The sequence below is a fragment of the Dasypus novemcinctus genome, chromosome 2 (assembly GCF_030445035.2).
Source record: "Dasypus novemcinctus isolate mDasNov1 chromosome 2, mDasNov1.1.hap2, whole genome shotgun sequence".
Lineage (NCBI taxonomy): Eukaryota > Metazoa > Chordata > Mammalia > Cingulata > Dasypodidae > Dasypus > Dasypus novemcinctus.
The window spans coordinates 72,890,299-72,904,185 of record NC_080674.1 but is presented as its reverse complement, the minus strand read 5'-3'; the positions used below and the strand labels follow the sequence as shown (position 1 = coordinate 72,904,185).

General features: G+C 39.0%; 1 protein-coding gene across 3 annotated transcripts in view; it reads left to right on the top strand.

Annotated features, from left to right (window-relative positions):
* ZNF366 (zinc finger protein 366) overlaps positions 1–13,887 on the top strand; it is a 109,099-nt gene that overhangs the window by 25,199 nt on the left and 70,013 nt on the right. Inside the window, exons 2-3 of one of the 3 annotated variants that reach the window (XM_012520330.4) lie at positions 8,719–8,930; positions 9,397–9,454. The exons of 1 other annotated variant lie outside the window; for it this stretch is intronic. In XM_012520330.4, coding sequence (XP_012375784.1) covers positions 8,784–8,930; positions 9,397–9,454 — 205 coding nt within the window. In that variant the 5' untranslated portion in view covers positions 8,719–8,783. The remainder of the gene's footprint in view (positions 1–8,718; positions 8,931–9,396; positions 9,455–13,887) is intronic. One more of the 3 variants, XM_058310010.1, reaches the window with a different exon arrangement.

Here is a 13,887-nt window from a genome sequence, read left to right as displayed (position 1 = left end):
AGCAACATTGTAAATTCTGTAAAGGCAGCAATTGAGGCATCTTCTGGTAATTCCCATAGTCCAGCAGTGGACACATAGTAAGTATCAATACATACTCGCTAGTTGGTTCACTCCTGCAACTAAGAAAGTAAATATGTACCTGCAGATCCTTTCAACTTAAATGAGTGTCCATGTAAGGTAATTTCATGTAGTATGGATCTCCACTGTAGCTTTCATTCTCATTCAAACAAATTTACTAGTGTTTAAGGATTATAATTCACAGTTTCAACTGCAATGTTTATTTGATCCTCACATTAGACCTTTGAGGTAGGAAAGGTAGGGATTAGATCTTCATTTCACATCTCCATTTCCTTGAGGGAGCCAGAGCCAGAGCCCAAGTCTTTTTCTTTCTTTTTATTTTAAATATACTTTAAATTTTTTTTAAGAAGCTACTTAGATTACATAAATGTTACATTAAAAATACAGGAGATTTCCATATGCCTTGCTCCCAACCCTTCCCACATTACTAACATCTTTTATTAGTATGGTACATTTGTTACAATTGATGAACACATTGTGGAGCATTGACACTGAGCATGGATTATAGTTTACAGTGTAGTTTACACTCTCTCCACAATTTTGTAAGTTATGACAAGATATATAATGGTTTGTATCTGTCATTGCAGTATCATTCAGGACAATTCCCAAGTCCTGAAAATGTCTCTATATTACACCTGTTTTGCCTCTCCCTCCCCTCAGAACCTCCAGTGGTTACTGCCTCCACATCAATGATAAAAGTTCTTCTATTGCTAGAATCACAATAAGTCTATAGTAGAATACCAGTAAATCTACTCTAGTTAATCATTCATTCCCCAATCCTGAGGATTCTGGGATGGTGATGCCCACTCAGCCTCTGAGTGAGAGGGGGCTATGATCCCATGGGGCAGGTGGATAGGACTACCTTGCTTGCAGTTGCAGACTCTGTTCCTGAGCCCAAGCTTTTTAAAATCACTTCAGTACCATAAAGATCTTCCTACTACCTAGAGTGCTATGTATAATATTGGAGATAGGCTCAAATAAATTTAGTGCATATTCCTGAGTGTTGGGTTCACTCAAATTCATGACCAATCTGAAAAGCCCTGCAAGGTGCCAATTTTACTTTCTTTTGCTTAATGCTTAAGACCTTAGGTATCAATCTAAAATTAGAGCATACATCCCTAAAATGTCTATTTCTTTGTTAATTTGGTTCTTTAATAATTATACACATAAACCACCATATTAATTCATTATAAACATACAAAAAGAAATTTTAACAGAATGGAAAAAAGATGCCATAAGGGAAGCGGAATTGGCCCAGTGGATAGGGTGTCCGTCTACCACATGGGAGGTCCACGGTTCAAACCCTGGGCCTCCCTGACCCGTGTGAAGCTGGCCCACATGCAGCGCTGATGCGTGCAAGGAGTGCCCTGCCATGCAAGGGTGTCCCCCGTGTAGGGGAGCCCCACGCGCAAGGAGTGCGCCCCATAAGGAGAGCCACCCAGCGGGAAAGAAAGTGCAGCCTGCCCAGTAATGGTGCTGCCACACACGGAGAACTGACGCAGCAAGATGACGCAACAAAAAGAGACACAGTTTCCCGTGCCGCTGACAACAACAGAAGCAGACAAAAAGAAGAACATGCAGCAAAATGGACACAGAGAAGAGACAACTGTGGTGGGGGGTGGGGGAAAGGGGAGAGAAATAAAATAAATCTTGAAAAGAAAAGAGATACAATAAATTATAAAGTGCCCTGTTAATTACAATGGCTCCCTTCTATCATTAGCTGATATTAGTAGGTTTTTATTAATGACAGAGAGTATACATCCATATTTCAAAATGGCCTTTGTGGTTGATTGAATTTATATACCCACTCAAAAAACATGTTCATAATCTTAATCTGCATTCTTATGGGTGTGAAACCATTCTAAATAGAAACTTTTGAAGATGGTCTTAGACTGACGACCCTCATAACTGATTTTGATGAGACTTCATGATAAGTTATTTTGACAGGCTTTTTTGTGTATATGATTAGATTATCATTGTTTTTAGTTTGTAATATGGTTGAAAGAATAGGGGAAATAGCTCTGCCATGTTCTTGTTTGCTTGAGCTTGCATGATTAATACTCTCTTCACTTTGTAATTTTTTGGACAAGGATCTTTTTATTCCATTTGTCTAAATTGTTAATTTGCAATATATAAGCTGTATTATGTCACAGTGCTTTATAAGTCAATGAAGGAATGATGGTATAGTGGTTAACTACTCTACAATGTGGAATTCCACTTCCCACAGGATAACTCAAGTTTTGTTTGTGACATATGACCATCTTACACAGTGAAAGTACCAGTGTCATTCAGTATACTAAATATTGGTAAATCTAATGGGGGAGGATGGATATAAATAGCTCTGAAAGTTCTGCACACCTTTTAGAGAATAATGAGTTGGACTATTTGGTTTTTCACTTGTTAACTCAAGTTAATCAATGTTTTGGATTTAGGCATTATTATGAAGTCATTTAAGCCCCCTGCCCCCACAAACCCTCTAATGTGTATCATTTCCATATGCCACCTCAGATATCTTTCTAAAGATCTAACAGAGGCTTAAGAGAAACCAATTTTATCTCAGCAGGGGGCGTCCTTTCCTTCTAGAAATATGACAATCCTTAGCAACAAGAGGCTATTTTAAGATCTGAGATAAATGGAGGTCATTGGGAGCAGTCTCTAAATATTTAAGGGCTGAATGAAGCTTGTTCATTATCCAATCTAATATACTCATTTCCTGAGTAAACCGAAGTCCAGACATTTACTTAGAATTCAATGGCTATTTGATGACTAAACCAGGATTAGAACTAAGGTATTCTACCCTCATCTTAGTGTCCTCTCTAATATTCCATAACCCTCTAACATGCCTTTATTAAGTAATGAAGGTGGGAAGCAGATTTGGCTCAACTGATAGGGCATTCGCCTACCACATGGGAGGTCCAGGATTCAAACCAGGGCCTCCTGACCCGTGTGGTGAGCTGGCCCACATGCAGTGCTGATGCATGCAAGGAGTGCTGTGCCATGCAGGGGTGTCCCCCGTGTAGGGGAGCCCCACAGGAGTGCGCCTTGTAAGGAGAGCCGCTCCACTTGAAAAAGCTCAGCCTGCCCAGGAGTGGCACTGCACACATGGAGAGCTGACCCAGCAAGATGATGCAACAAGAAGAGACACAGATTCCTGGTGCTGCTGACAAGAATACAAGCTGACACGGAAGAATACATAGTGCATGGACACAGAGAGCAGACAATGGAGGGGAGGGGGGAAGGGAAGAGAAATAAATTTTTAAAAAAATCTTTTTAAAAAAAGTAATGGTGGTAAGTTCAATCTATTTATAGTTAATGTAATTATTGCTATATTTGGGGTTTAATTTATCACCTTATTTCATGATTTCAATATGTCCTACTTTTATGATTCTTTTTCTCTTGTTTCCTTACTTCTTTTGGATTGACTGAAATTCTTTCATTTTTCCCCTTGATTTGGAATATTTACAGTAATTATATGTTCTTCTAGTGGTTAGCCTAAAAATTATGCCTTGTGTTGTTAATTTATCAGAATCTAATGTAAATACCTATTTTATCCTTGTTCTGTGTAATTCAGAAACATTAGAATACTTTAATGTCATTTACCCACATCACAATTCACTTGCTATTATCATCACAATGTAAAATTCTACATAATTTTAATAACACTTTTTTTTTCTCGCTTCTTAAACATCTTTATTATTTATATATATATTTGCTGGGAATAAAATTCTAAGTGGGCAATTATTTTCTTTTAGCATGTTGATGATATCATTTCTCTGTCTTCTGAGTTCTGTTATTGATTTATTGATTTCTAAAAGTCAGCTGTCAACTTCACTTCTTTGAAGGTAATCTGTCCTTTTCCCTGTGACTGTTTTTAGTATATAGTCTCTGGTTTCCTATAGTTTCACTATGTATGTCTGGAAGTTCTTTCTTAAAATTTATACTTTGTAGAATCTATTGGGATTCTTGAATCTGTGGATTGATATCTTTCATTAGTTCCAAAAATTTCTTAGCTATTTTATCTTAATATATTGTTTTTGACTAATTCTTTCTCCCTTCTTCTTCAAACTTAGAAAAGTTGTTTTATAGCTTGTGGCTAATAATTCCAATAGCTGTTATCTCCAGTGTTCATGGGCCTGTTTGTGTGTTGCTTTATCTGCCAGTTCTTGCTCAGTGTGCTTGGTTTCCATGTTTGCTGGTGATTTTTGATAGTTTCCTGGACATCATATTTTTAAGTTATTTGTAAGAATAATTTGAGGCTTAGGATGATAGTGTCTTCTTCCAAAGAAGTTTTCATTTGCCTCTGCCAGACATCTGAGGTGCTACCAGTCTGGGGCAATTTCTAATCAAGTTCAAGACTTGAATTTCTCTGGACTGTCCAGATGTTGTACAGCCAAATAGCAATTCCATGCAGGGACTGGTTCATTCCTGGATCATCTTACGCAAGAGCACACCTCCTTCGGATTCCACCTTATAGTGGGGGTAGTTTATTAGAATCCCTGTCTCCTTCAGGTTGTGGACCTTGCCTTTGCTCCTAGCCCCAGGAGTTTGTCAATAGTACAGCTCAGTTTTGCAGCTGTTTCTTTAGGATTGGCAAATGCCCTTAGGGCCAAATCAGATTTGGGTGTTAAAAGTTTCTTCTTCAAGACTTTGGCTTTATAATTCTACATTACCTTGTTAAGCACACTTTGATGCTCTTAAGATTTTGTTTTTAAAGCTTTTACTTTATTTTATTTTATTTATTCCTCCTTCCTCTATCCCATTGTTTGCAGTCACTGTCTGCTCTCTGTGTCCTTTTACTGTGTGTTCTCTGTGTCTGCTCGTCTTCTCTTTAGGAGGTACTGGGAACCAAACCTGGGACCGTCCATGTGGCAGAGAGGCACTCAATCATTGAACCACCTCAGCTCTTTGGTTTGTTTTGTCTCTCATTGCCCTTCCTCTTTTTCTCTTTGTTGTGTTATCTTGTTACATCAGCTCTCTGTGCCAGCTGGTCATGCCAGTTCATCTTCTCCAGGAGGCCCCAGGAACTGCACCCTGGGCCTCCCATGTGGTAGGTGAGAACCCAACTACTTGAGCCACATCCACTTCCCAGCTCTTAAGATTTAAAAAAAATATATATTTCATCTACTTTTTTAGGTTTCCTTAATGGGAGAGTTGTTCCAAATTTCCTACTCATCCATTACTTGGAATAGAAGTTGCAGTTTATATATTATCAGAGGAAAGACAAATTTTAATAGTTTTCTATTTCTACTTTATTATGTGTTATAAATTTATTAATCGCTATAAAGTACTTTACATATGCCAAGGATATAATATATGCTAAAAATTATTATGTTGTACTCATGAAGCCCTTTCAAAGAACCAGTCTGCTATGAAATGATTTACAAGACAATTTTAAGTCATAGGCTACTTCTGGCCTTTAGGATTCAATAGGATAAACTTGTGTACCACAAACTCAGGAAAAATATAATGGAATATCCAGTGATCCATAAAACAAACATAATATCAAATTCTACCAAAGGTATTTACTTTTCCTTCAAACCAAAATTCTCTGTCCTTCCCTCACCTCTTTTTCAGACTTTTCTCTAGTCAGCTATTCTATGAGGCCTTCCTAACCATCCTATATTAAATGGCAAACTTTCCCTCATCCCCACACTTCTAACTTCCTCCCGTGCTTTTCCTTTCTCTATCATTCCTTACCAGATTACATTCTCTATATTATGTATATTGGCTCTATTTATCACTGTCTCTCAACTCCTCAGTTTATCTATATATGAAAAAGGAATTAGAAAAGTATCCTACCCTTCTTCATATGGATGTTTCATAGATGAGTGTGGTGATAGATCTGAACATGTGTTACAATTAAATAAGACTTATTACCATTATTATCACACCATAATCTTTTTATAATAGTATAATGGATTTCAAAATATGTCCACAAATTCCTCCTGTACCCATATGCACATACCTTCACAATATAACCTTGCCTCTCCTCACAATGAAAGGTAGAGTCTGTCCTCCATTCCCTTAAATCTAGTCTGACTTTTTGACCTGCTTGATCAGTAGAATGTGGTAAAAGTGACAATGCCTATGTTTCAAGCATAGGACTCAAAGGCCTTGTAGCTTCTACGATCACCCTCTTAGAACTCTGAGATATCCTTATAAAGAAGCATGGGCTGGCCTCTTTGAAGATATAAAACCACCTAGAGAGGCCAACCAACTGCCTGCACAAACTGCAAGTGAGTGAGAACATCTCAGATCATATAGCCCCAATTGAGCCCCCAGATGACTGCAACCACATGTATAACTTCAGACAAGACCAGCAGAAGAGCTACCTAGGTGACCCCAGCCCAAATTGCTGGCCTACAGAACCAAGAACAATCAAAACAGTTATTGTTTTAAGCTACAGTGGAAAACTGAGCCAAAAACTATTTGCTAAAGAGAAGAACTGGCAATATCTTAGAAAACATTTAAGTAGTTATTTATTCAAGAATGAAAAGGATAGGAGCTCTACTTCTTATCATGGCCTAGTAAGCTCATATCAGACTAAATCTGTAGGTAATAACTAAAAACTTTGGACAGAATAGGAAAAAAAAAAAAAAAAAACGCAAACCCAGTTACCTGGAGTTACTGGAGGGTACAAAAGAAGGCAGATATCAGAGAGGAGTATATAGTTGAAGAAGGGAATGTTATGATGTGAACTTTATGGGATTTTTAAAAATGGCTTTTATCCTGAGAGTAGATTGCACCCATTGTTGCACATAGTGCCTAAAAGTGATGTAGAAACCAGAGGTCAGAGTTTAAGGCAATCACAGCTTCTAGAAAGTGAAGGAGAAATAACATGGAGGAGTCAGAGGGAGTAAGACCAAAACCTTGCATTTCCAAGTGTCTATCTAAACCCTGAATCTCATGTGTAGGCAGACTTCAAGCATTCCAGCTAAGCCTAAAAAACCGACATTGGTTTTAAGCTTCTGCCTATTTCAGGGCAGACAGAATTTGTAGTTTGAATTCAGCCAAGTGAACTGCCCACCTAAGAAAAAAAGTTCTTCACAAGAGCATAACAGAATACAAAGACTAGACGATGTATTATTCAAAATGTCCAGGATACAATTCAAAATTATTCAGCATATGAAGAAACAGAAAAATATGGCTCAGTCTAAAGAGAAAAGACAGTCAATGGAGACCAAACTGGGGATGATCCAGATGATAGAATTAGCAGAAAAGATTTAAAAATGGCTTTTATAACTATTTTCGAGGACATAAAGGCAATATGTTCTTAATGAATGAAAAGACTGGAAATCTCAGTAAAAAAAATAGAACCTATAGAAAGAAGAATAAAATGGAAATTCTAAAACTGAAAATTACAATATCTACAATAAAAATTCACTAGATGGGCTTAACTGTAAAATGAGATAGAGAAATTAGTGAACTTAAAATATTTCAATAGAAAGTATTTAATGTGAAGAACAGAGAGAAGATAGACTTTTAAAATGAGTAGAATCTCAGAGACCTGTGGAACAGTATCAAAAGGTCTGACGTGTGATTGGAGTCAGTGAAAGAGAAAAGAAGAATAAATGCGTCAGAAGAAAATTTGAAAAAATAATAGATGAAAATTTCCCTAATTTGGAAAAAGACAAATTTACAGATGGAGTAAGGAGAGCAAATTGAGAATAAATTTAAACACATATACATGTGTAGGCACATCTGAGTCTACTGCTGAAACCAAAAGTTAAGGGGGAAAATATTGCAAGAACACAGTGTCTTCAGTTACAAGTGATTACATGCCAAGTAGAATACTGCAGCCAGGGTTTAATGAACTGCTCTTGGAGAAATTTGGGGGAAATTTTTTCGTAGATGTGAAGTTGCCACTTTTCACTACACTGGAAAATCCTGTATATGAGAAGCTCATAATACCAAGATAGGAGTGGGAGAATGGAGAGAAGAATAGCAGTGCTTTATTCCCATTTTGGTTGGAGATGGCCTTCTGAAGGAGACAGGATGCTGTGAGCTCTCTGAAAGACAAAGATTTTGATGCAAATATCTAAAATATTTGTGAGAAAGAGAAGTGAAATCTTCACAGTAAATTTGAGAATGACCCGACCAGAAAGTCTAGTGCTTCTTGGAGCTATGGGGATTTTTGAAGTGGAATTAGAGGAAAGAAATTTGGGGGACAAGGGGGAGGCCCAGAGGATTTTATTATTTAACATCATTTGTTTCCTCAATTCTATTCCCTTCCTTTCCCCCACAATTTATTAATAGTATACCAACTCTTAGTGTGAGTAGGTTTCATGAATAAATCCTTTGAAAAGTAAGAAGACACGTTCTTTCCCCTTCCCTTTCATAAATAAACCACAGATTTCTGGAATTACCTGCAAAGAGATGGATTTTCCTGGGCAGAGTAGCAGCCCTGTTGTGGCAAATGTGGCTTCTTAGTTTATGGAGGTTAATTTTTATGAAATGTTTGTTCAATGAAAACAAATAAACTAACAAACCCCAAAATATAAATTCAAAGTTTTCTGCCCATTCTAATTATTATATTTTCCATATTAGACCAGCAATAAGGTAACATAAGTCTTTTTTCCTCTTTTCTCCCCCTTCCTTGCCCACCCACCCTTCCACCCCTCCCTCTATTTATTGCTTCAGGGGCAATATCCCCATGAAGGGAGGAGCGGGCAAAGTCCAAGAAAGAGCTGAAGGCTGGTTGTCTGATGTCGAGGCAAAGGGCTGAACCCCAATGGGGAAAGGAACAACCCAAGCATCATCATGTCAAGTCATCAGGCCCATCTGCAGCCCTTCCTGTAACCAGAAGCCTTTTCCTGGGTTTGAATTCACCACCAGTGGTTGTCCTACCAAAGGTAAATAGCAGCAGTCTAAGCAAACTACTCTTTTCCCAAAAGAAAGCTTTCAACATTTCTTTTGGAAGAGGGAGGAGGGGGCTGTTAGAGGACTGGGCGGAGGAGGAGAGGAAGGAGGGTAGAACAGAGGAAACACAAGTGACCCCAGAGCCCTACCTTGCTGTGCTTCTTTCTTTTCTTCTTTTTTTTTTTTTCCCTTTTCACCTCACTCTTTATTTTTGGCTGGTCCTTTGTGCAGGCCGCCTTCTATTCACTGACAGCTACTTTGAACATCAGTCGTATTAGGTCATCTGCCAAGCTGTGTGCCTCTGGTCACATCACTCTGAGGCCTCTGGTTTGTCAGCTTCAAAGAGCCTCACAAGTGGTGACTTGTGTCCTTTGGGGTGGGTGTTAAGAGAAGGGGAAGCCTGGACAGACTTGTGAGACCTCTGATGTTAAAGCTAGAAGCTTTCATCTCATTTTGCAGAAGAAGAAACCAGGACCAAAGAAGAGTGAGAAAGCCCACTGCCAGGGCCTGGCAGCCAGTAAGTGGAAGCCAAGTCTGCTCAGATCTTTTCTGAAGGTGTTGTTCCCATTCCTTAGACTTAAAACTGTGTTTCTCAAGGAGTCTTAGGTTGCCTCGAAGATGTCTTGGTGATGATATTTTGAGAGTGAGATGGGGAAAGGGAGGGAACAAAGAGAATGCCCAGTGGATGGAGCTCCACGCCTCTCCTCTGAAAGGAGCCACTCCCCTTTGGTCTCATTTGTTCATTTGTCCGTTCACGCATTCATTCTTTCAAAACCAAAAATTTATTAAGTAACTTCCATGTTCCAGGTAACTGTCACAGATGCTAGACATACAGCAACAAACCAACAAAGTCCAGGTTCTCTTGCAATTTGCATTCTGTTGTCTGTCTTAGAGTCCAACTAAGATTTAGAATGATGGTGCTGGTAGTGAGAGGGTTCAGTTGATTTCTTTCTTTTAAAGAAAATATCGTCTTTCCAACATAAAACTTTCAAATCATTAACTGGCACCATGTAAGCACCTGCAGTTTTAAGTGTGGACTTTGCTACTACATAAAATAAATTAGCTGCTGATCTTTTGGCCCTTCTCAATTTAAAATCTAGCAAGAAGAAAGGCCTAAAAAGAAAACTGGCTTCAGACAGAATCAACTCTCCCTCACTGACAAATGTCAGAAAGAAATTTTTAAATCCAGAGTTCCATAGTCTATTATATTCATTCCCGGAGTCACTATTAAATTCCCCTCTGGTATTCCAAATGTGATAAAGTGATGGAAAAATATTGAATACTTTAAAGTAGATCCCCTTGGTTGGTGGTGGGATAGAGGTGGTGCAGCAGTTAGCAGCTTTTTTGAGTTTCAGAATAAAATTCTGAGAGTCACCTGTGACTGTCTCTATCTGGGATACTGGTTTGAAAGGCTATGGCCAAATAAAAGTTGCAAACTGTCAGCCCCCAGTTGCTGGGTGAATTAATTACCTTTGTGGCATAGAAAATTACTCCAAAACTTAGTGGCTTTAAAAAAATAAGCATTTATTATCTTACAGTCTCTTTCGATCAGAAGTTAGTAAACAGTTTAGCTGTGTAGTTCACCTTAGTGTCTCTCGTGAGGCTGCAGTTACCTGAAGTTTTGACTGGGCAGGGTGGTCTGTTTCCAAGATGGCGCACTCATGGGGCTGTTGGCAGGAGGCCTTTTCTATACACTACTTGAGTTTCCTCATGACATGGCAGTTACTTTCCCCAAAATAAGAGATTTGTGATAGAGTGAATAAGGAGGAAGTCTCATTACTTTTTATGACCTAGTCTCCCAAGTCACTTTCCATCACCCCAGCCTTATCCTATTTGTTAGAAACATATTGCTAAGTCCAGCCCACACTCAAGGAAAGGGGAATTAGGTTCCATCTCTTAAAGAGAGGAGTAACAAAGAATTTGCGGACCTATTTTCAAACCATCACACTAAGGTTCCCTTTATGTATATAATTTTTTTCCTTGGAAAATTTTAAAACAAAACCAAAGACATTTCATTTTAAAACAAAAACAAATGTCATTTCATCTGTAAATACCTCACTATGTATATTTTAAGCAAAATCACCAGACCATTATACACAACAAAATTATTAATTCCTTAGTATCTTCTAAAACCAGTCTATTTCAAATTCTAAAATTTTTAAATGAGGAAATTCCACGTAGCAATTCAGATTTGTATCTTATTTTTAAAAGTAATATTTGGTCACAATAGTCCTACATTCTCATATCGTCACAAACCATGTGGGACATAGGTTTTCATTTTGCCATGTTCCCCACCAGTCCCTGTTGCATGACATATGGGCCATTTACCTGCTAATGAAGTATTTGAGTTTACCACTGATTAGCTCTAATGAGGCTATAAGGAATGGCTATGGAGTTGAAGAAGAGAGAAGCCTGACCCCTGGTGAAAGTTGGATCCCAGAAGATTGAGAAGTAGGACAGGTTGTGGGTTTTTCTTAGAGTTGCAGCAACCTTGGGCTTCACCTATGCAGAGCTGTGTGATAACGGGGTAATTGTGGGGCTTTGGGTGTTAATCATTATGTTCTCAGGAGATTTGGTGGATGCTTCTGTGACAGAACTTGGCACTGAGGAATAAAGCCTTGAGGAAAACCAGCCATTTTTGAAGAGACCGTGAATCACCCACCATGGACCAATGATCAGTGCTATTTTTCCTCAGACTGTTTAGGTCCTAGTATAGGTTAAGGAAGGGTGTGGGATCCATGGAAAATAATGATATTGAACTGTTAGTAAACTTTATCAAGTCAGGGTTTTTATTAATATTTAATTTATCATATAGAAATAGTTATTTATTTTCCCTTGTGTGCCACAGACACATAAAATCCTAGGGTCCTTGGGGAAAGCCTTGAGTAAAAGCCTTTACAGTCACCCTTGAGGAGTTCTTTGAAAAGGTGGGCTCTACTGAATTATGAAAGTAAATACAAGGAGGACGCCACTTACCTCTGACCCAGTAATAAAGCCATGGTAGCTTTTTCATACAACTGCTGCCATTCCCCAACTTAAAAAGGCTTGTTAGTTTACATCATGTATTTGGAGCTCAGAATGTGTTTTCCTGTAGAAACCACATGCTACTGGGCCAGTCCTTAAGACCCATAATGTGCTACAAACCAAAATTATAACACTATGAACCTACCACATGTACCAGACTATCCTTAAAAATTTTAGACCAAGTTTCTAACATGGCATGCCTAGTGTGCATTTTCCCCAACCAGTCCCCCAAACATACCACTTCCGGGCCAGCTGAGGATGATGCCAACTTTTTGCTGGGCATATGCTAGGGAAAAAGGAACTCCCTGTTGCCTGGGTGTTAAGAAATTGAGGGATAGGGATACACCTTGGGACAGTGATGGGAGGGCAAGTAGACCAGGCATGGGGGTGAAGCTAGGTAGGTACTATGCTGGTGGAGGCTTTGGAGACCGGGGTTGTGGATGGGGCATACTAGAAGGAGTGGCTGTTCAAAAGAATGGATCTTTCACAAGTCAGCTATTTGTATGCTGGTATTCATTCTCCAGCAGGCTCTGTTGCATACCACATATGAGTGGAGCTCGTAAAATCTGTCATCCCATGACATCTGTAGGCATGAGCATGTCTACCTGCATTTTCTGATAGTTCTTTTAATTTTTAAACTTCTTTACCTTTTTTTTAAAAAGATGCATAAATCACACAAAATGTTCCATTAAAAAATATGAGGTTCCCATATACCCCACTCCCCATATCCCCCATACACCCCCACTCCTCCCACATCGACAACTTCTTTCATTAGTGTGCTACATACATTGCATTTGATGAGTACATTTTGGAACACTGCAACACAGTATGGATTATAGTTACATTGTAGTTTACACTCTCTCCCAGTCTATTCAGTGGGTTATGGCAGGATATATAATGCCCTGCATCCGTTCCTGCAATATCATTGAGGACAACTCCGAGTCCCAAAAATGCCCCCATATCGCACCTCCTTTTCCCTCTCCCTGCCTTCAGCAACTCCCGTGGCCACTGTCTCCACATTAATGATATAATTTCTTCCTTGCTAGAGTCACAATAATTCTATAGTAGAACACCAGTAAGTCCACTCTAATCCATATTTTATTCCTCCATCCTGAGGACCCTGGGATGGCAGTGTCCACTCCACCTCTAAATTGAGAGGGGACTTAAAAGATCATTGGACTTAACCAGGTTAGCCGATGAGGAGGTGAGGATGGTCAACCACCACACCAAGGAACTGAGAGAGTCTACAACTGCAAGCAGGAGAATCCCATCCATTAGCCATGATAGTTCTTAATGAACGTCATGTTTGGACTAGATTCTACAACTGCTCAGGTGCATCCAATCTTGCCCCTCCATAATCCACTATTTGCACAGTGACCAAAATTGTCTTCCTAAAATGCAGATCTGATCATGTCACTCCCCTGGCTAAACTCCTTTAATGATTTCACATCCATTTTAGGATCAAGTTCAGAGCCCCTCCATGAGCTGCCCTTCCCCATCTTTGCATGGCTCATGCGTGCTCACTCTTCATGTCTCAGCTTAGCTATCATTTTCTCAGGAAAACCTTTCTTGACCTTCCTATCCAGATTTGGTACCCTGCTATATGCTCTGCTAACTCCCAGACATCCTCTTTAGAGCACTGATCGCACTGTAATTGTTTGGGTATTCAGGTATGATTTGTTTAATGTGTCTCTCCTCCACCAGGCAGTAAAACCCAGACACACATCAACCACACATAGCATGGAGCCTTCTGGTCCATAAGACAAGCTCATTAAATGGTTGCTGAATAAAGCTCTGTTTCATACATTTTGCTTTTTATATTATAAAACATGTTTCCTGATTTTAGGAACCATTCGTTGAGTTTTTACTATGTGATAAACAGTGTCTTATTTAGAGGGCAGGGCGAGTTAGCTTAGTGGTTAAAAA